Below are 23,371 nucleotides of genomic sequence, written 5' to 3'. Positions count from 1 at the left end.
AAGGAGGGGCAGGGGGCATGGGGAGGCCAGGAGTGCTGGGAAGCCATTGGAGGGCTTTGTGCATGGGCATGACAATCTGGTTGCTTTTTTATAAAGATCGCTTTGGTTGCTGGGTGGAGAATGGATTATGGGGACCAGAGTGGATGCAAGAATAATAGGAGGCTATCACAGCTGGCCTTGGAGAGGGAAGAAGTGGGCAGGAAGTAGAGCTGAAAGGACTTGGTGATGGATTGGATGAAGGAGAGGAGAGAAGGAGAGGACTCAAGGGTGCCTCCTGGCGTTGTGGCTTGGCTGGCTGGGGAGAGGATGGTGCCAGACACTAATCAGGAAGAACAGGTTTGGGAGATGCAGAAATCAGGAGTTTGCTTTCGGTCTTGTTATGTTTGTGATGCCTATTAGACATTCAAGTGGACATGTCAAGCAGGCCACTGGATTTATTGGAGTCTGGAACTCAGAGCAAAAGCCAGGACTGGATATACAAATGTGTTAGTCAGTAAAGCTCCTACAGCCCCGCCTGAGGGGACAAAATTGTCAACCCTGATGGGAAGTAATAGATTCAGAGCTGCAGAAATTTTTCAGATTAAGGAGAAGCTGACAGCACTCCTCTGGGGGTCCGTGCAGGCTCTTGTGTGTGACACACAGCAACTAACACATTTGTCCATAAAACAAGTGTGTTTTGCTCTGAACTAAAGGCAGTGACCACTTGAGATCCAGGTTCTCAAATTCTTCCTAGAGTAATTAGAAAGTAATTAACTAAAATTTTTATTAATTAAATTTTAATTGTCTGTGAAAAATTATTGCAAATAAGTTCCTCTTACCTATGGTACAGACCAAGTTTAGCAGATAGCAACTATATGATTGTTGTTAGTTAATTTGGCAATAGTCCTCTAAAATTGCTAAATTGTATTGCTGTTAAGTAAGAAAGAATGTGTTTGTTACCAAAAGATTATGGCTATTCAAATAAGTGATGTGTTTTGTCATTAGCATTAAATCATTTGAGTAAGGAGAGTGTATTAACTAGAGAGAAAATGGTTTATGCAAATGGCAATTTAATTGTGGCAAAAATGTCTTGTGCTTTAGAATTTTTCTTTATATGTGATATTAATTTTGAGTACCAAAGTCTAAATAAATGCAGTGCTTTTGAAACATGGTGATTGCTGTATTTATAATCGGCCCTCCATATCCCCTGGTTCTGTGTCCTTGAATTCAACCAACTTCGGATTGAAAATATTCAGGAAAAAAATAATAATAAAAATAACAATACAACAATTAAAAATAATACAAATGAAAAATATAGTATAGCAACTCCTTACACAGCATTTACATCATGTTAGGTATTACAAGTAATCTAAAGAAAATTTAAAGTATACGGAGGATGCACATAGGTTATATGCAAATTCTATGCCATTTTATATTAGGGACTTGAGAATCTGCAGATTTTAGTATCTGTGGGGAGTCCAGAAACCAATCCCCTGTGGATACCGAGGGATGACCTTATTTCACAGTAGGAGTTTGACAGTGAGGCTTTGGGCAATTTTTTTTTTTTTAATCTCTAAATTGGTATGCTAAAAGGGGTTATTGATATTAACATTATTGTGGCAAAAAGCAAAATTTAGGTGTGGTAAATTAAATTCGAATGAAACAATGTAAAGGAAACTAAATTCATAGGAGTTTTAAAAATAAAAATTCAACAGGAGATGGATTTTATAGAGAAAATAGTTTATTCTTTGTTAGCAGATGTAACAATTACTTTTGAATATCTCAACAATTTAAAAATTCAGTAACATTAAGTTAAACATAAACTATAGTGTCTATCATTTCTAAAGTATCATTGATATTGCCTTACTCTTTGGATCACTGTGAAAATCATTTTTGACCAAGTTTCTTGAACATTGGACGCAATATCTTGGATTATAAACTCTATTCGTTTTATTGTCTTTCATAAACCATTAATGCCTCTGAGGCAGAAAATGACACATCTCCTAGGAAGGTTGGATGGGTGAATTAGTTAGAGTCAACAAACAGCTTCATGATGTTGAAGTCCTGTACTAAATGTTCAGGTTCAACTCAGCTCATTTTATCTACAGATGCTAAACTGATAAAAATCATTCTGTACAATTCTGATTTTCAATGCAAGTGCCTGTCAGCTTCCCTCAAGACGTTTTAAAGAATTATGTGCCATTTTAATACTGATGTTTTCCCAGTTGTGTAAGTTGTAAAGTGTTTATTTATACTTCATTAAAATGAAGGACCGTGGGGCACTGGGGAAGGGACAGGCATACAGATTGCATCATCTCTCTCTCTTTTCAGATTAAGTTTAGTTAAATTACTTATTCCTATCTCTGTAAAGAAGGATTAACTTGGTAGACATTCGTCCTTCCACTAACCCTGCAGAGACCTCCAGTTCCAGTATTTTGTTGCTTTGTAGGTTCAGAATGAAGAGGGTGAACTAGATGATCTCGAATGCACTCTCTCAACTCCAGGACTTTGTTTCTGTGAGGTCTTCTATCACCGATCATGTTCTGGGGATGACTCACCATAGCCAAACTCACAAGAAGCCGCTGCCTGCACAGAAAAGCTGGCAAGTGAACACATAATAGATGGCCAGGTCGGCAGCATGACCACTATGGTCACTGACATTGGACCTTCTGTCCTGGGAGATAAGTCTATTCTGGAGACAGTTTACAGACTTGAAAAGACAGTTGAATGGTCTGAAGCATGTTTCCATCTAGGAAGGGTGAATTGCCCTCTTCTGATCTAAAGAGTTTTGTTTTACCAGTTTTCCTTTCTCATAAGTCTGTCCACTTCTGTCACCCTGCTTCAGCTTCCAGCTCTTGTCATCTTGTGAAACTTACCCTAACTAGGACATAGCAACAAGCTACTTCACTGATATGTTATTTTCTGGAAAACTTCCCACATATCTTATTTTAGCAATTTGTGCTGATTCTTACTAGTTTTTTTTTTTTTTTTTCATTCTGGGAAGAGATGGATGGATCATTTTATTAACATGTCTTCAAATTGTGGAGGAATGCTTTATTTTGTTTCTGTAGACATCTATATATCGACTACAGTGCACGCTTAATTTTAACAAGGTAAACATGTTTACATATTCTGAGAAACAAATTTATATATGCCAATTTTAGCATCTAACTAATATCATTTTTTCTCAAATGGCAATCTTCAAATTGTAATCTACTAAATCTGATGAGCTATTGACCATTTTACACATTCTCCTCTCTCTTCCTATCCCCAGGATTTCACTCCCCATTTTCGGTTTACAGCTAAGAGTCTTGGTTCTTATTTCACTAAGAAAATAGAAGTGTCCAGAGAATTTCCATATGATCCCACTACTGCGCTAACAAGCTGCCTGCACCTGCCTCCATATGCTCTGCCTTCCCTCCTGTTAACATGCATAAACCGTTCCAGTCATCTTATCCATCTCGCCTGCTGAAGGACATTATTCTAATTTCTGTGTCTGCTTCTGCATGATCAGATTTTCCCTCTCTCGGGCCCTTTGCATCCGCTTAGAAACACACTGCACTATTTCCTATCCTTAAAAAACCTCTCCCTTATTTCCACATTCCCCTCTATGTGCTGGCCCATCTCTCTGTTCCTCCTTACTGCAAAACTCCTTAAAGAGATGTCTCCACCTCCTTCCCTCCCGAGTTCCCTTTAACTGCTCCATTCAGTTGTGTATCCCCAATGATCCTGTGGAAATGCTGCTGTCAGGGCCATCGGAGGCTCCACACTGCCCAGTGCAGTGTGATCTGTCTCCGTGCTCGTCGTGTCCAACCTGCCAGCCACTTTTAACACACTTGATCTCTTCTTCTCGAAACCTTCTTTTCACTTGGCGTCCAGAACACCACTTTCCTGTTGTTATTTTCTTCCTTCCTCTTTCTCTGTTCTTTTTGCCGGTCCTCCCTTGTCTTCCTGACCTCTGCTGACCTTGCAGCATTGAGGTTTTTAGGGTTCAGTTTTTGGACCTCTTCTTTTCTTGTCTATACTCAGAACTGCTTCTAGCTTACTAACTTTACATATACTTTCTCTATCCTTGATGGTTCCCAAATTTATACCTCTAACTATGACTTCTCCCCTGAACTCCAGACTCTTAGATGCACCTTCCTATCAATAGCTGCACTTGGCTATCTAACAGGCACTTGGGGGTTAAAATCTCCAAAACTGAGCTCCTGCTTCCGTACTCCCCTCAGATCTACTTCTGCCCTGTCTTCTCATTCTCAGGGAATGACATTTCCATCATCTAATCACTCAAGCCACAAACCTTGAAGTCATCCTTGACTTCTCTCCCTCATCCCCTAAAGTCAGACCATCTGCAAATCTGTTGGCTCTGACCTTCAAAATATATCTGTCATCCAACCGCTTCTTACCACGACCTTAGTCCAGGCCACCATCATCCCGTGTCTGCATTCCTGCCGGAGCACCCTGCCTGGGCTGCCTGCTTCTCCCCTTCCCCTTCAGCCTGTTTTCCGGACTGTGTGGAGGACACACGCAGCAGGTCACGGCGACCACCCAGTGTCATACCATCTCAGCGCGGTAGAGGCAGCGGTAGCCCACCAGGCCCGGCACTGTCCGATGGCCCCATCAGGCTCCCCCATGCTCCCTTCCACTGCACTGGCCTTCCCTCTGTTCCTCATCCCTCCTCAGCGCCATTGCTCCCGCTGTCCCCTCTGCCTGGAATGCTCCTCCCAGACATCCTCATGGCTTGCGCCCTCCTCTTTCAGGCCCTTCTTCATCTAGCAACTCCCCTGCCACCAGCCCAGCGCTCCTAAGCCTGCTCGGTTTCACCCACAGCTCTGTGGCCGTCAGACACGTGGTATCCTTATTTGTACTCTGTCTTTCTCTCCTTTCCAAAGTGGAAGCAAAACAAGAAAAGGGCTTTGTCTGTTTCGTTCAATTTGTCTGCCACGTGCACAAGACAAGGCTTTGCTCTCTGAAAATGGTTGTTGAGTGCAGCAGTGAACACACGCATCACTAATGAAAGAAGATCTGTGGACTGGACTCCTGTCTACATATGTTAGCGTATGACACGATGTAAACGTCCATCAGCCCTAGCATGTAGCAGTCTTGCTTTTACGATGTTCTTTCTGGGCTGTTACTTCAGAGCTAACTTCTCTTCATATTATTAAAATAGCATGTTGTTCTGCTTTCTTTTGTTTGTTTTTTATCCCTTCATAAAGAGAAAAAGTTAATTTGTCTTGAGTTTCTTTTAAAGCATGTCCAAACGTTAACTTTTTATGACTATTTTGGGTAATTACGAATATGGCTGGTCAGGGGACGTTTATGCAGTCTGGGGGCTTCCTCTAGTGTGAAGACGATCTGGCTGAGAAGAGGAGGAGCAACGAGGTCCTGCGTGGGGCCGTCGAGACCTACCAGGAGGTGGCCAGCCTGCCCGATGTCCCCGCAGACCTGGTGAAGCTGAGTCTGAAGCGGCGGTCAGACAGACAACAGTTTCTAGGTAAAATGCAGCAAAAGTTCATTCAGTAGAAAAATGACAGGCTTTTATCTTGAAGATCCCGAAGGCCATGTATACTCTTACAAGAGTTAAGTTACATGGGAGGAAACCTGAGTTTTACAACTAATTGTAAGTAATTAAGCAAACTTTGTCTTAAACTGACCATCTCTAAAACTGAAATAGAAGTCCTAATCTTGATAATTAAAAAGATGCGGCTGGCATTTTTGCCCCCCCTCCCCCCTGCCACAAGCGGCATTTTAAAGGTGAGGCTAAGAGCTTGGCTAATTTGCCTAAGGAACCATAGCTAATAGGTTAATGGATCAGGAATCAAAAACTCTTCCTGTGATGCCAAATTCTTTCCTCTCACAGACAAACTGATTCATGGAGATTGAAATTTTCAGGGGAATTATTTTTATAGAGGAATCTTAGGAGCTCCAGGCACTCTAAAAATGTTACCTGTGTAAGATCTGATCCTAGACCATGGAGAATGCTAGAAAAAAAATTTTAATCGTAGAGTAGATTTGCAAATGCTTTGAAATGAGCAGGATAACGCATCCTCTTGACCAACACAGGTTCTTGGTGCCAAAGGCAAGTAAGACTGTTAACTTTGTTTTAACCAGGATTGTGATTCTTTCCCCGCAACATGTCATGACTAAACCGGGAGGGAAAGATCTAAGCCACTGTCACTGCTGAGGTGGGCTCAGCTGGCTGAGGAGCGACATGGACACATTATCCATGTCACTTAGGAAGGCTCCTATAAGTAATAGTCAAAGCCCGAGTGACCCTTTATCTGTTTTCTGAGCAATGGAATAAGTGGTAGTTGTGCCACTTTTGGAAATGACCAAAATCTGTGATAGCAGTAGAATGCGAGTGATGATTAAAGCTGGAAGAAATGGTTGATTAGACATATTCATAAGGGCCTGTCGAGGGGAAGGAGAACATGCAGCACAAACTCAGGATGGAAAAAGCAGGGCTGAGATTCAAGGGAGGTGGCGCAGGCCCTCACCATGGACTCAAAGTCCAGTCAGTGTTCCTGACTTTTCCTCGTCCCTCAGCCTCCAATACGGCTCTGCTGTTAGCACTGTTTACTGATTCTGGCTTTAAAATGTTAATATTTTGTTCATCGTGGATTATTTACATTAATTTTGATTTTTTTAAAGAATGCATATTATTCAAGTCACAATACAGAATTTTCTGACACCCTCTTAAATTTTGCACCGAGTACCTCTCTTGCCTCGCCCTATTCCCGGTTCTGGGAAGAAGACTGCCTACGAAGGAGTGGATCGTCTTGCATAGCAACCCTTCCATACTTTACTACGGTCTTTTCCTCTGAATAAAAACAAGGGCAGTCCACTCAGGATGGCTGTAGGTGATTGCGGGCAGAAGATTTTAGTGAAATTGACAAGGTGGGGGGAAGTTTGTTCACAGTAGAACGGGGTTCCAGAGTACAGAGAGAAAGGGACAGGGAGCAGATGGCTGCAGGAGAGACTTTCTCTGTGCCTTTGTTGTGTATACTAGCAGTTGAGAAGCAGAAGAAAGGCGTGAGCCTAGGTGAGCAAGTAGGAGGAGGGAAGGGTGCAGAAAAGGAGACTCCAGTTTGTTGGTGACGGAATTGCTGGCTCTGCAAACCCTCCCTGAGTGCTGATCAGAATACAACTGGCCAGTGATGGGGCGCAGGCCATGGGGTAAGGTGGTGATGCTTCATGCCAGATAGTTTGTCAGTGGAGTGTACAACTTCATCAGCTTACTGCTACACCCACCACACTCTTGCCTAATACTGTATTCAGTCTACGGTTGTGGTTTTTTCATGCATGTTAGCCTTATTTTGCACACTTTCTCTTATACAGTTTGTCTTCCCAACTGTGGCAAAGAGTAATGACAATGGCCCCAGAAATTTTAAATTTCCATCAGCCGGCCTTAAAAATAAATCAAAGCTTGGGGTTTTCATGATTCACATAGTGCATAGTATCCTATCAGCCACCAGAGGGACCCATAATACTGGGTGATGTATCCTTTGCTCAACAATTAGGTCATTACCTACAGATGAGTTCACTTTTAATTAGAGACACTGCCAGCAGTTAATACTGTCCTATGTACCTCAGTGCCTTTTCAGGTTTTATATGAGGTGCTAGACCCCAAAATCAATTAGACTTTTTATTCTTTACTCTCTACTTATAATTGTAAAGTTAATAAACCAAAAATATCTCAGCAAAACATTTTTTCAAGGAACTGGTAGTAAAACTTTCTTAAGAGGGACTTTAAAATAAAAAGATAAATGTCAATGAATTTAGAAAATGGGAATGTTTTAAAAATGTTTATAATCAATGTTATATTCAGTATCTACTGATAGCAGTTATCAGTACCATTGTAACGATATCATGAAATCCTACTGGGTATTTAATAAGCCACTAATATATAAAGTCAGATTTAAGCAAGTTTTCGGGCTCTGTTGAATAGTCTCATGAGTGGTATTCTTAATACAAAGGTGTACACAATGTTTTTATTTCTATTTGTTTTTTCTTTTCCCCAAATCAGGCCACATGAGAGGTTCCCTGCTTACGCTACAGAGATTAGTTCAACTATTTCCCAATGATACATCCTTAAAGAATGACCTTGGAGTGGGCTACCTCTTGATAGGAGACAATGACAGTGCCAAGAAGGTTTATGAAGAGGTAAGCATCAGTGTTCTGTTAACTATGTCAACTGATTTTGAATGTTAAATTCTAATGCTATTTGTAAATTACATTTAATATGCCCGACCTCTCACTGTTTTTATTAAAATTAAGTTAAACAGCATGTAAGTATTATCATAGTTGACATATTCTACACTTTGTTTTCACATTGATTTTTTTTTTCCTTGATAGGGTTTTAAATTTTAGTTAATGGTACATCAAAGCCTTCAACTTGTAATTTGATATTTCTAAAACTTTGTATTTATCATCCCATAACCAGCCTTTCTAAAATGGTTCTTTATGATAGGAAGAAAAACCCAAGTTTTTGTGAATGTAGAAAAACATAATCTTTTCCCTTTTTTGCTTGAAGTCCCATCTTGAGAGACAGTAGAACATGGGTCTTTCAGGCATATGAAGTAAATTACTCACTTTTCAGAAGGGCATTGACTCTTCAATCCTCTGGCAAGGATGCCTTTCAAAGGATTTCTACCTTGTAGTGGAGGTTATCATGGATTGCCTCTAAGTCACAAGTAACTATAAAACCTAGAAAATTGTGACTCCTTTCAGCAATGAGGGAATTCATTTGGTACAGAACAAACAGGATATCAAATGAACTTTGAAGCTAGAGAAAGCTAATGACTCTGTAAAAGAAAGATGAGTATGTTTGCTTGTTATTCCTTAATTTAAGACTGTTGAGTAATGGTTTTCAAGCTGGCACGATTTACATCAATATGCTACTACTCAATGATAGCCAATATGATTCTTTCTATTCTTAAAATGCCATCAAGTATGACAATTTCATACTTAATCCAGGGACTGGGTCCACTCATGAAGTGGTGCTTTCCTCTGTTTATTGCTGTCGATGCTTAATTGAAAATCATTGAATTTTGGAGCAGTTGTCTTTTTAACTTTTGTCATAATTTTTATATTTTCTGAGAGAGTAGAAATAAGACTTTGGCCTTTTATAGCATCACTAATGTCTACACAGAGTGGATTGAGCCCATAATGCTGAAAATGTGTGCCGTCTTCCAAAGACCATTCCAGGTTATAAAATAATTCCATGTGGAACATTGTATTTGCTAATGGCCAAAACATAACACTCAGTGCCCTGCCTTGCAAAATTTGGTTAAGGGAAGCATTATGTATCTCAGTGATTCAGGATCTCGTGGATGTAAGAATTGTTTAACTATAGCAGACACATCCATTATTTCACCACTGTCAGAGGCCACAAAGATGGAACCATGGAATTTCTGATTGTCTGCCTGCTTGCCTGCCTTCCTTCCAAAATTCTTTTCTATTTTCGTTCCCTCCCTTCCTTCCTTTTATCTAGAAAATGTGGTAAAGTATTGACTTGGTACCAAGCACATTTGAGGTTTGTGCAGGATCTGAAAGCCTACTAGTTTCTCTAACCCACTTTGGGTTTGTCCTTTCTCACCTTTTTAAACTTTGCTTGAGTATATTCAGCCCTTTAACTGACAGAAGATCGCACATATATAAAGCATTTTACTTCATCTTGAAATATAAAATTCCCTTGCTGTCGTTTATACATTTGAAATCATAGTCTCCTCTGAATACACATAAGAGTCTGCAGAAAGTCTGGAATACAACCATATTATACAATGGAGTGGGTGTCTTTTTAAAGAAGCATTAATCAACTGAAAATACGTGTGGGGTTTGCCTTTTTTCCCCTCTTCTCACTTCTAAATTAATAAGCTGTATCTAAAGGATTCTCTTTCCTTATCCAGAGTTTATCCTCATACATTTATGTCCCTGTCAGATCATTTTTGGAAAACTGATATTGTAATTTTGTATATTTTTAATGTTTATTTTTATTTTTGAGTACATTTATAGAAATCATTGGTGGTTCTCTTTCTGGACTTCTGCTGTGACCAGCTCCTCAAGCCACCCGCGGGCAGGAGGCCATTCCTGGTGCTCCCCCGACTCCTTGCATGTGTCCACTCACTCGGACAGCACACATGTGCTAAAGCCCACCCCCGCCGGCTGGGGCAACAGCAGTTAATGAAACAAACACAGCACGTGCCCTCATGGAGTTTTTAATATGGTAACAAATCACTAATCTTTGTTCATTTCACCTTCTGAATATCTTGCAAATCTCCTCCCTCTCTAACCCATGCACTCAGCATCTCCTGCCTGAACAGATTTGTCCTGCCCAGCCTTGGTCTCCTCCGACCTTCATCGACACTGCAACACAAATCTGACCATCCCCCTCAGCTTCAACTCTTCAGTGGTCCCCACTGCCCACAGCAGTGGTCTTCAGCCATGTTTCATTGCTTACCTTCCAGTCTAAAATGTTCACGCAAATTCCTGCAATATGTTTGTTTACATATTTATATATTATGTACATCTGAATATGTGCTAATATATCATGTACATTATAGAACGCACACTCCCCCAAATAAGTTTTAAGATAAAATATTTAAAATACTATTTAAATTTCATTTAACTGCCAAAAAATCTTTTTACTTCCACTAAAAAATTAATATTTTAGCTATATCAATATGCAGTGCTTTTTATGATTATGTGAGGTTTTTTTAATCCTAGTAATGTGTCATGCAAAGAGTTTGTACTAGGAGTAGAACTGTCAGCTGTATCAGTTTGTTGTTATCTGTGCTCTGTGTGTGTGTGTCTGTGTCTGTGTATTATACATACAGCTTGAGTATCCCTTATCCAAAATACTTGGAACCAGAAATGTTTCAGATTTTGGATTTTGGAATATTTGCACGTAAGTTATGATATATCTTGGGGAGGGGACCCAAGTGCCTTGGGTTGAATATCCCCCCAAAACTTAATCCCCACTGTAACTGTTGAGGCTGGGAAATCCTATTACAGTAATTGACACCTTGAAGAGGTGGTTAGGTTGATGGTTTAATGGTGGTCATGGGCCTGGTTCTGAGGGCTCCAAAAGGAAGAACTATCTCTCTGTTTCTGCTCCACCATTTTCTTTGAGACCCCTGCATTGCTGTAAAGTCACCCCAAAGAAGATCCTAACCAGATGTGTTCCCTGGACTTTGGACTTCCCAGCCTCTGAAACTAAGCAATAAATTTAATTTTCTTATGAAGTACCCAGTTCCAAGTATTTTGTTATAAGCTGTAGAAATGGACTAATACAGAAAATTGGTACCAGAGAAGTGGGGTGTTGCTTATAACAAATACTTGAAAATGTGGATGCAGCTTTGGAACTGGGTGTTGAGCAGAGGCTGGAAGAATTTGAAGGAGCAGGCTAGAAAAAACCTGGATGCTGGTGTGAGTTTAGAAGACAAGAAAACCAGGGAAGGTTTAAAATGTTTTAGAGACTGGTTAAATGGTGGTGACCAGAATGCTTTTGGAAATATGGACTATAAAGGCCATTCTAAGGAAATCTCATATAGAAATGAGAAGGAGTTTATTGGAAATTAGGTCAAAGATCACCATTTCTATGAACTGGCAAGAAACTTTGCTGCATTCTGTTCATGCCCAAAAGTTTTATGGAATGTGGAACTTCAAGGTACTGAACCAGGATATTTGGTGAAAGAAATTTCAAAACAGCAAAGTGTTCAGGAAGCTACATGGCTACTTGCAGCAGCCTACGCTGAGTTATGGCTGCAAAAGCAGGACGTAAAGCCAGAATTTATAATTAAAAGGAAAGCAGAGCATAAATATATGGGAATTTTGTAGCTGGTCATGTGGTTGAGAAGAAGAGACCATTTTCAGGAGAACAATTCAGTGTTGTAGCCCAGCAACTGTTTCCTAAGGAGATTAGTACAGAAGAAAGGGATTATCAAGAGAAGAAAAGAAAAGACCCTGAAGGCATTTCAGAGATCTTGGAGATCTTGAAGGCATTTCAGAGATCATTAAAGACCCAGATGCCTAGGGAGAAAGAATGGTCTTGGGGAACAGGCCCAAGGCACCCTCCACGAGCTCACTGCCCAGAGCCACCTCAGGATGCTGCTCCCCACACCAGTACCTCGGCTGCTTTGGCTGCTCCACCTGTGGCTAAATTGGCCCCATGTGTGACTGGACCCACGGCTTTGGAAGATAAAATCAGAAGCCTTGGTGGTGTCCACGTGGTGTTAAGTTAGCAAGCTCACAGGATGCCAGAGCTGTGAAGGCTTACGAACCTCCACCACGATTTCAAAGGATATATGGAAAAGTGTGGGGGCCCAGGAAGAGATCTGTCACAGCAGTGGAGTCACCACATAAAGCCTTCACTAAAGGAATGCCAAGAGGAAATGTGGGGTCAGAGTTGCAGCAGAAAAACCCCACCCAAGCCATGCCTAGTGGAGACGTGGGAGTGGGACCACCATGGAGACCCCAGAATTGTGGAGCTACCAGCAGGCAATTCTAGCCTCTGAGAGCTAAAGCATGGCTTGAGACCAGGAAAGCCGTAAGAGCAGAGTTTCCCAAGGATGTGGGACCCAACCCCACACCCACATGCAGAAGATATCGACACGGAGTCAGGGTACATGAGTTACCAGCTGTAAGATTTAACGCCTGCCCTGCTAGGTTTCGGACTATTTAGGACCTGTTACTGCCTTTTTGTTTATTTCTCCCTTTTTGAATGTGAATACCTATCCTATCCTTGTCCCACTATTGTATCTTGGCACTAGGTAACTTGTTTCACAGATGTGACTTTGGGTTTTGGACTTTTGAGTTGAAACAGGTTAAAACTTTGGGGATGAAATGAATGTATTTGTATGTGAAAAGGACATGAGTTTGGGGGGAAGGCCAGGGGCAGAATGCTTTGCATTGAATGTCCCCCCAAAACTTGATCCCCACTATAACTGTTGAGGGTGGGAAATCCTATTGTGGTAAGGAAAACACCTACGGTGTGTAGGGCTTTGAAAAGGTGGTTAAGTTGATGGTTTAATCATAGTTGTGGGCGTGGTTCTGAGGGCTTCAAAAGGAGAGAGCACGAGGACCTCTCTCTCTCTGCTCCACCATTTTCTTTGAGACCCTTGCATTGCTGTAAAGACACCCCAAAGAAGATCCTCACCAAATGTGTTCCCTCAACTTCAGACTTCCCAGCCTCTGAAACTATAAGCAATAAATTTTGTTTTCTTACAGAGTACTCAGTTCCAAGTATTTTGTTATAAGCAGCAGAAATGGACTAATACAGAGTCTATCACAGCTCAAGGGAGCGGCGAGAGTTTTTCTGCATAAACTGTGTTGTGCACAACACTTCGTAAACTGTGTTGTGCGCCTGTATTTTGACTGCAACCCATCACATGAGGTCAGATATGGAATTTTCCACTTGTGGCATCATATCAGTACTCAAAAAGTTTCAAATTTTGGAGCATTTCAGATTTCAGATGTTTGGATTAGGTATTAGGGGGAGAGAGAAAGAGAATCTGTGTAATCTTATTACTATTAGTCTCAATCTGAGTTTCTTAGAAACCGTATAAAACCACTTGTCATTTTCTGAGGGTTTGTTGATCACAGCCAGGCAGCAACACCAGCATATGCATTGTGCATCCACGTCTGAACGGCAGTAAGTGCAGTCCCTGAACGTGAAGAGTTGAGCACAGAGGGCGACACTGTCAGCCTCTCTGGGCGCCTGTGTCCACCTCCCCTCCTGTCAGCATTTGTACCAAATGGGCCACCTGACTGCGCACCATGCAGTTAAAAGTAGAGCCACAGAGTCTGTTCCATGCTAAATATTATATCTCAGAGACAGAATATAAGTAGGAGTATTTATAATTTCTTTCTACTCCCCGGGAGATTATCTTAGATACTGAACAGGATGCTTTGTGATTAGATTTGACAATCTCTTCTCCTGTGTCATTTTGTTTGTAATTGAACAGCATCCCTTTTGCTGTTCCTGGCCCACTATTCCTTTTTACTCACTTTCTCCTATGCCTTGAATGCCTTCTCCCTCACTGACCCCAACTTCCCTTTTTTTGGTGAACTCCTATTCATCCGTAAATACCTTTCAGACCTGGCCTCCGCCTGCAGTCACCCTGGAGTGAGCTAGGTATCCCTCCGTATGCCCTGCACGCCTCTGCCTGTCTCTGTGGTTATGCTGAACATTTTGCACTGGCATTGTCTGCTTGTGAATCTGTCTCCCTCACTTCACTGACAGCCCCCTGAGAAAAGAGAGTCTCTCTCATTCATGTTTATATGTCCAGGGCTTAGGAGAGTTCTGTGTGTTCTAAAATGTCTACTAAGCAAATAAATTTGTTAATTACTTGAAATGATAGCTGTGTGCCTACAACAGGCAGAAGTGTCATCAGTGCAGCTGTAATAATTATGATAATCCCTTCCTGCTTATGCTGGCAGAAACATGATCTGCCTCAATTCAGTCCAGTTCCAGAGGTATTTATTGAGCTCCTGTTCTGTGTCTAGCTCAGGGACAATGCTGTGGAAGATGCAGAGAAGCAGATCTGTGCTTTCAGAGATCTAGTTAGGGAGGAAAGCCCAGCATGCACCCACCCATGCATTCAGTGCAGATTTCTCGAGAACCCAGTGTGTGCCAGGCACTGAGTATGAGCAATGAGCAAAGAAGACACAATCCTTGTAGAGCTTACGCTTTAGTGGGGGAAATAAAAAATATAATAGGTCAGACGGCGATAAGTGCCATGAAGAAAAATGAGTTGAATAAAGAAGTTGGGGAGTGACTAATGATGGGGGTAGAGGTCAGGGGTAGGTGTCACTGAGAGGGTGACCTTTGAGCAAGGACCCCCTTCCTTGAGGTAAGGGAGTGAGCCATGTGGGTGTCTGGTGGAAGAGGACTGCGAGTGCAAAGGTCCTGAGGCTTTTGGGTTGCTCTGGAGCAGTGAGGGATCCAGCGTGCCCCAGAGGAGTGGCTGGGCAGGGCAGGGGCAAGAGAGGAGACCAGAGAGGTGGAGAGGCCCGGGCCAAGGGAGGCCTGGGAGGTGGTTCCATGAGCTTGGTCAGGGGAGGGAAATGGAACAGAGGAGGGACAAGATCTAACCCAAGATTTAGTGACTTCACTCTGGGCCAGGTGTGGAGAATGGATCCCAGGATGGCAGGCTGGGGGTGCAGAGAGTGTGCAGTTAGATTCTTGTCAGAAGGTAGCGGGGAGATGATACAACTTGGACCGGAGTGAAGCCATGAAGGAAGTGACAAGTGGTGTGATTCTGAATATAGTCTGAAGGCGGTGCTGGCTGGTTTCGCCAATGGCTGAAGCGCAGGACCAGGCACAAGCTGAAAGCACTAAAGTTTGGGCATGTGCTGTGTGGACATGTCAGGGGTGTGGTGTCCCCTCTCCGCGCACATTCCTTCTTCTCAGGGGCCCCACGGTGGCTGTGACATCCCTTTTCCTCCTTAGGCTCAAGGATGAAGAGAAGCAATGGGAGATGTGTCTTTGCCTGCACCCGACTCTCACCTGCTGCTGCTTTCTCTTTTGTGCCATCAATTAATGAACGTTGTTTTTGCTTTGATTTCACACTGGACCTATTTAATTTAGAGGCATTTTGCATCATTTATCTTTAAATCAAAATAAATGCATATGATAATAAACAAAGATGTAGTTTTTATGAAATATTTATCTGGGTTTTATCTCAGAATGTTGGATTTGCTCACCATTTTGTCCTCTGTGCTGAACATGGTCTGGGCACTTAAAGTTTTGTTGAATGACTAGATTGTCTATATCATGAATGCAAATCTAAATTTCCTCTTAATTAAGGCAATGTATAAAGTATGTATATAAAGCAATGCATAATAACCATTCAGAGTTGTTTTCAAGTATAGCAAATTTAAGGCAATTTTTTCCTAATCACTAAAAAAATATTGAAGTCATGTCAGTTGACAGATATTTTGCTGATTTGCATATAGCAGTGCTTTAATAATTGTTGCCTTTCATTCATCTCTTCGTTCATCTCTTCATTCTTGAAGAACCAGTGTGTAGACGTGAAAAGCCTATTGAGCTGAAGGGAAATGAAGCTATTCAAGCTTAATGATGTTGCAGTGAGACAAAGCACTATAGTGCTTTAAGCTGTAACATCATAATCCAATCCAAGTACAGCAAAGCTAATTAAAATTTGTTTCCACAGGCATTTGTAGAATTCGTAGTGAATCACCATAGCTTTTTGTTTTCTTTGAGTTTAGGTTCTGAATGTGACACCTGATGATGGCTTTGCTAAAGTACATTACGGCTTCATCCTGAAAGCACAGAACAGGATTGCTGAGAGCATTCCATATTTAAAGGTAATTCTCACTGCTCTTCTCCCTTTTCATATTCCAATTCCTTTGAGTCATTGGACATCCTTAGTTATGCACTGGAGATTGATTGGCAGGCACTGCTGAGTCTTTTCACCAGCAGAATGTGCATTCTTTGACCATAACATTCATAGACAGTGTGAACCTCCACCATAATTGACGGTGTCAGACATAGAAATACCAATCACATGAGCAGAGACTACTTAGAGAAGATTTTCTGAAAAAATTCCTAAAACTGAAGTTATTATTAATTTTTAAATAAATTTAAATAAAACATTATTGATACAGTATTTTAAAATATGGACAATGCATTAAATGTTCCTTTTACAAGTAATTAACTGTGCATGAACAGGGCACATGTCTGCCTACACAAGGTGAGGTAGCAAATGCAACTGAATAGATCAACCCCCGAAAAGCCTATCTGATAGCTCAAAATATTCAGATTAAAATATGCTGCTATTTTTTTCTAACACGTCTAACTGAATCCTTGTCAATTCACCCGAATCGTATTCGGTCTGGTTCAGGGCTGTCCAGTAGAACTTCCTGCTGTGATGGAAATATTCTTTATCTGTATTTTCCAGTATGGCAGCTGCTAGCCACATGTGGCCATTGACCACTTGAATTGTGGCTAGTGTGACTGAGGAAGTAAATTTTAATTTTATTTAATTTTAATTTATATAGTAATATGTGACTAGTGGCTACCATATTGGACTAGCTGTGAACTTTTTTTATAAGTAGGAGTATATTTTCACTTTTGCAATCTCTTTCATTCACATGACTTAAATCAGAGATCTCAAATAGCAACCCACTGATTGCAAATAGCTTTCATGTCTTATTTTGCCAGCACAGTTCTATTAAAAACAATTTTAATTGCTTGCCATATTTGAGAATCTGAACATTTTATATAACCATGCAGATTTCTAGTGTCTCCTCAAAGGTCGTATCTGGTCCACTTCACTGCACATGGTGCTAAAGAGTGGTACCCCCTTGAAGTGGGCATGTACCCCTAGTCTGTCCTGGCTGGCACTGGGCCCCTGCAAACCTTTCCATTCCTCACTAGGGCCCTGTGGGTGTGGACATTTCTCTGATTTAAAGTGTTCCCCTTACATTTCCTCTGGCATAGAAGGCCCTGACAGATTCTCCCTGCTTTAGAGATGAGCAAAGCAAGGGCCGGGTTGTTTAGTTAACAAGCAAGGACATTTGAGGTCAGTCAGTTGGGAGCCCTGGGCACAGCCCTTCACCTGTCCTGCATGCTGCTTCTCCTGTTCTGTCATGCTTCTTGCCATTTTTCAGCATTATGCAAATAAAATTTCTTCCTACTAAAAGATAATGGCTTCTTGTGAAGAGGCTTCAAAGATGCAGATTTTAGAAAGAAATCCTTGACATTTAAATTTTTTAATTTTTGGCCTCCTTTTGCTTTTCTAAATTCGTTTTCTTCCTTTTATATTTTCTCTTTTCTTTCCTTTTTTTTTCGGAGGGGATATAAATATAAACCTCAATTTCAGTATTTGGTGGGGAAAATCAGCTAAATGTTGTAAAATAAAAATTGTTTAGTAAAAATCAGTTTTAAAGATTCTAATGTCTTTAATCCTTCTGTATGTTTTGTAAAAGAATTCATTAAAAGGTAAGGACACATTTGTTTTGAGTGGAAAGAACTGTCACTTGCAGTTGGGCTGCCATCACTTCAAACATGAGCAATCAAACATTTTGGTTCAGGAATAAAAAGCCTCCAAATGACATATGGTTAGAGTTGGAGAGCAAAATAAATGTGAGAGATACCCAGCCAGAGAAATTCTTTAGAATATTGAAATATGATTGCTTCTAAACTGAAGATACACAAAGTATCATACTAATTTTACAGGCTATTCCACTATTAGTTAGAGATCAGTGTATTGTTAAATTTAACTTTATGACCTTTTTTTGCTTTTGCATTGTGCATGTTGACCAGTAACCTCATTGCCAAATTTTAATACTGAAATACATTTTTCTGGTTAGAAAATCTACATAAAACAGTGAATGAAATCTGGTATTTAATTCTGTCACAAATACTAACAGTGTCTTTTCTACAGGAAGGAATAGAATCTGGAGATCCTGGCACTGATGATGGGAGATTTTATTTCCACCTGGGGGATGCCATGCAGAGAGTTGGGAACAAAGAGGTAATGTGTCTTGTTCTCTCTAACAGAGGATAGAGTAGGGAGAAAGATTATTTCTAGGAAAAAGTTACAATTGCAAAAATGTTTTGAGCTTAAACTTTTGAAAGCAATGATTTAAACTATTTAGCTATTTAAACTGTTTGAAACAACCCAACAACTCTAGCTTAATCCTATAAAAGATTTTTGAGATTTGGATTTTATAAATTCTTTCAAGAAATCACCTAAGTAATCACAAAAGCAGCCTATAAATTGGTGTGTGTCTGTGTATATGTGTGTGTCTCTGTTTGTTTATACCTGTGTGTCTGTGTGTGTATAGAGAGATGGGTGTTGCCTTGGAGAATTATTTTTTAAATTATGAAATGAAGAGATATCTCTGAAATTGTTTAAATTTTTAAAAATATTTTGTGAAGAATGTAATTGGTTTTTTGACAGGGATCACATTGAATCTGTAGATGGTTTTGGATAGTATGGACATTTTCACTATAGTGATTCTTCTATGTCCTCTTTAATTTCTTTCAGCAGAGATTTGTAGTTCTCATCATAGAGATCTTTCACTTACTCTGTTAAATTTATTCTTAGGTATTTTATTTATTTATTTATTTATTTATTTAGGTGACTATTGTACACAGGCTTGCTTTCTTGATTTCTTTTTCTGCTAGTTTGTTGTTGGAGTATAAATATGCTACTGATTTTTGTATATTGATATTGTATCCTGAAAATTTACTGAGTCATTTATCAGCTCTCAGAGCTTTTCGGTAGAGTCTCAAATTTTCTGTACATAGAACCATGTCATCTGCAAACAGGAATAGTTTGACTTCATCTTTTCCTGTTTGGATGCCCTTTCTTTCTTTCTTTTGTCTAATTGCTCTGGCAAGTATTTCCAATACCTGTTAAATAGGAGTGGTGAGAGTGGGCATCCTTGTCTTTTTTTTTACATTTTTGAAATTGTAACTTTTCTCTGTTCTTAAAGGAAAAGCTTTCGGCTCTTCCCCATTCAGGATGATATTGGCGGTATGTGTGTCGTATACGGCTTTTATTGTGTTGAGATACCTTCCTTCTATAACCCCTGTTTGCCTGGATTCATTTTTGTTTTATTTTGGAATTTTAAAAGTAGTTATTTTTAGAATGAAGTCTTTATTCAACTGATTCCTAAGCACACTGATCCTAATGGTTGATTGCATAACTTACCTTCTGAAATATTTAATATCAAGTTTAAGATGAACACTTGTAGCTATGGTAATCACAGGTACTGACACAAAGATGTAGTAGCTAAAATAAGTTACATGTTTTCTTTGTGATTTATGATTTTTCCTGAGTACAATGTCGCTTCTATAAACATAACGTTGGATCACTATCATGACATCACATTTTGTAAATTTTAAAACTCTTTTGTGATACACCATGATTTACATAGCGCTGCTGGTAGGTGAAGCCCACCTGTCCTGTCCTGTCCTGTACCCTGCGGGGGTCAAGGCTGGGCTGTTCTTAGAGTCAGTGGATGAAAGGGTAAAGTGAGACACTAAAACTTTGTAACCTTTGCATTCTGTGTATGTAATAAAGTAATATACAAGGATAACACAGCTTCAGGTTTCTAAAAGTAATAAGAGCATGGGACCATGTGCACAACTGAGGGTTCAGAAAAGGGGGTTTGTGACAGGATAATTGCCTGCTAAAGACATGAACCGATTTGAGGTAATAAATGTTTAGATAACTGACACTGTTTTCTTTGCACATTTTTCCTTATTCTTACCTTTTCCCCTTTAACCTACCAGTCAGTCAACTGACATAGAATGAGACATTAGAAGTAAAGTGAAAGAAGGGAGAAGAAACTGCTGATTAGTAATCATTTTTGTGTTCCTTTATTCTTTTAAATGTAAATGGCTGGGACTCCTTTGAATGATAGGGATAAGAAAGATTTTGCTACAATATCTAACACTGGATAAATGTTCATGTTTGACTACTATAAATATAACTGATGCTAATTAATTTATCTTTGAACACTTCAGAGTCAGGGCAAAGACAGATAAAAGAAGTGTGTGATTTATGTCACCTCTTAGATGAAAACAGCCTTTACTTCAAGGGCAAAGAATTCACTAAACACTTGCTAAGGGCTTGGGATTTGAACCTATGGGACTGTTCTACCAGCTTAATTATCATTAATATGCAATGAACAGCACAGTTCCTGAATTTAAAAAGTTCACAAGGCTTCATCCTTATAGGAGAACAGAAACTAGCCTGTAGAAACCCCATTTCAGTACATTCCCGATAGTAGATGTTGAATCTGAATTGGTTGTCTTGCTCTGAGTTTGCAAATCAGGAAGCAGCCACCTTTTCGTGTTTTCACACATGGAGCTCTGCTCCAGCCCCAAGAGGATGGCTGCATGAGAAGCAAACCCACGGCCTCTGTGCTTCAGAGGCTGACAAGAAAATAGGTTTTGAGGAAAATTTCTCTAATAGGTTCATTTAGTAGGAACAGGAAGAGGGAGAAAGACAAACCGTGATAGTCTTTCAGCAATTCAGCTTCAGCTGTTCTTAATATTTCCATAACTTCTGAATCCACATTCTAGCTGGAATGGTCTCCTCCAAGTCCAGATTCCTATGTCTGTTGCCTGCTTAGTGTCACCCTACGGATGTCACAGAAACAACTCACTTGTCTTCCTCCCAACAGTTTTTCATCAGGGCCAGTTCTGGGGATTTGGTGTACTCTGGTCCGTGGCATCGACCTCATCCACCGATGTGGCCTGGGCTTTTCAGAGCTGGAGTCTTTAGATGTACTATTTCTGTGTATATGGGGGTGGGGATATGTGTGTGAAAACCTTACATAACAATAATTTGAAGAAAGTACAACATTTGATATAAAACATTTAAGAGTATGTTTTATTCATAAACACCTAGTGGCCTACCTGATCTTACTATTTTAGTACTCCTGATTAGATGTGTAAAATTCCTGATTGGGCAGGAAATAGTAAGGAGGAACATTTCAGAGGATTCTACCTTGATCATTGATTTTCTAGCAATTTTTATTGTAAGATAATTTAGATGTAAAAAAAAAAAAAAGCAATCTAGCTGAATTCATTGGGTCTTCTATATAATACATCATTGAAGGTGATTGTTTTAAATTCCTGGTATATCATTTTCCTGATTTTGTTTCTCCCAAAAGTTAAATGGCAGGAGAGTGCAAAATTAAGGGTCCTGTTTGAAGCAGTAGTACTTTCCTTGAGTGTCAGAAAAGACCATATAGACAGTTTCAACACACCAAGCTAAGCAAAGTGCCTTGCACAGGCACCAGCACGGTGGGTGTCAAGGACCAGAACTCAAGTCTGTGATGTCTCACTCCTGAACTGAAGCTATAATGTTCGCTGTTTTGGTTTTCCTATGACAATTTTTTTTTTCTTACTCTTCTACCCATATGCCTAGTCCTTTATATGAATTGCTGATGACTCAAAAATTAATGGACTGTCAGATTTTCAAAAAAGTCATCCATTGTAATAAATATTATGTTGTTCACTTTAACACCAAAAGATATAGGAAATAAAATCCTAAATTCAAATTGGACAAAAATAACCACAATAGCCAAATTAATTTAAAATGTACATGCAATTATTTTAAATCAGAAAACAATTAGCCATTTTGATGTTCTGATTTTTAAAGAAACTCTAACTACAACTTACATGCACGAGGGTACTTCAGAAAATTCATAGATTCGTATTGTCTTTTAATTCTGTTTTTCCACAAACTATTTGAAGTACTCTCATATTTCAAGGAAAATATATAAGAATGGTTAGTATATGCATTCTTAATTTGAGATATTAATGAGAAATATAACTAAATAAGAAAATTACTTTTGATAGTTTTTTTAATTGATCCAAAGATAGGAGAGTAGAACAAATAACAGGAGCCCTCAATTCTAGTTTATGATATGTAGCCTTTATAAACCCCAGTTTCAACATTTTTAAAATGGAGATATTTGGGTTTATTGGAAAGATCAAATGAGATTACACATGTAAAAGCAAGTAGTAAACTGTAAATGGTATTGAAAATGTGAGGTGGTATTACTATCACCCTTCATTTTTCTAATGAAGGAAAATTTGAAATGTGAATTTTAAGAAAATTTTAAAAGTTAATATTTTTTATACTTAAAGGATTTTATGAAAAAGATATTCAAGTTGATAGCAAATGCTTATTTTTATTGATAAAATATATAGTTGAAATTACGCTTCAAAAGTAATCATTAGAGCAGTCTTGTAATAATAAAGGGAATAATATTAGTGAACCACTAGAAACGTTCTCCATTACAAAGACAATGGAGCTTGTACAATGCAGGAAGCATATGGGAAAGGCCACTTGGAGAACATATGGTTAGGGTGTCATTTGAAGGAGCCATATGGAGCAGCATGCTCTGTAGCCAGCTGTCCCTGAAAAGGCTAGTCCTGTTGGAGTCAAGTTGTATCATGTTACAGCTAGCCTAAAACCACAATTGTTATCCCTTATGGCAGAAAAAAAAAAAAAAAAAAGTGTATTAGGAACAAAAGTTCCCTTTTAAAAAACCTAATGTGGGTTTTCACTATACTTATTGCCAGCTCGTAATATTAATATTTCTCTTCTGTCTACTTAATTTAATGGAAGATTTGCACCCTGTCACCTTGGGGTAGCCTTATTAAATGTGGATATGGAAAGAAAGTGCATGTGAAAAGAGATTACTCCAGGACTGCCGTTTAGCTCACTTGAGAGAGCCTGGTACCGGTAACACCAAAGTTAAGGGTGTGGATCCCCTTACCAGCCAGCTGCCAACAAATAAGATAAGAAAAGAAATTGCTCTCCATTTTAGCATTCCAATTCAGGAAATGCAAAATCTTTGAAAAAAATTTTAAATCATAATCTTTTCCTTTTAAAGG

General features: G+C 39.6%; 1 protein-coding gene across 8 annotated transcripts in view; it reads left to right on the top strand.

Moving 5' to 3' along the window:
* The window catches only part of ASPH (aspartate beta-hydroxylase), a 222,123-nt gene that overhangs the window by 148,116 nt on the left and 50,636 nt on the right, over nucleotides 1-23,371 (top strand). For all 8 annotated transcript variants that reach the window (XM_063079431.1, XM_063079429.1, XM_063079426.1 and 5 more), the window contains 4 exons: nucleotides 5,323-5,473; nucleotides 8,006-8,142; nucleotides 16,210-16,308; nucleotides 18,390-18,479. In XM_063079431.1, coding sequence (XP_062935501.1) covers nucleotides 5,323-5,473; nucleotides 8,006-8,142; nucleotides 16,210-16,308; nucleotides 18,390-18,479 — 477 coding nt within the window. The remainder of the gene's footprint in view (nucleotides 1-5,322; nucleotides 5,474-8,005; nucleotides 8,143-16,209; nucleotides 16,309-18,389; nucleotides 18,480-23,371) is intronic.

The sequence above is a fragment of the Cynocephalus volans genome, chromosome 15 (assembly GCF_027409185.1).
Source record: "Cynocephalus volans isolate mCynVol1 chromosome 15, mCynVol1.pri, whole genome shotgun sequence".
Lineage (NCBI taxonomy): Eukaryota > Metazoa > Chordata > Mammalia > Dermoptera > Cynocephalidae > Cynocephalus > Cynocephalus volans.
This window is presented reverse-complemented; position numbering and strand designations above follow the sequence as displayed.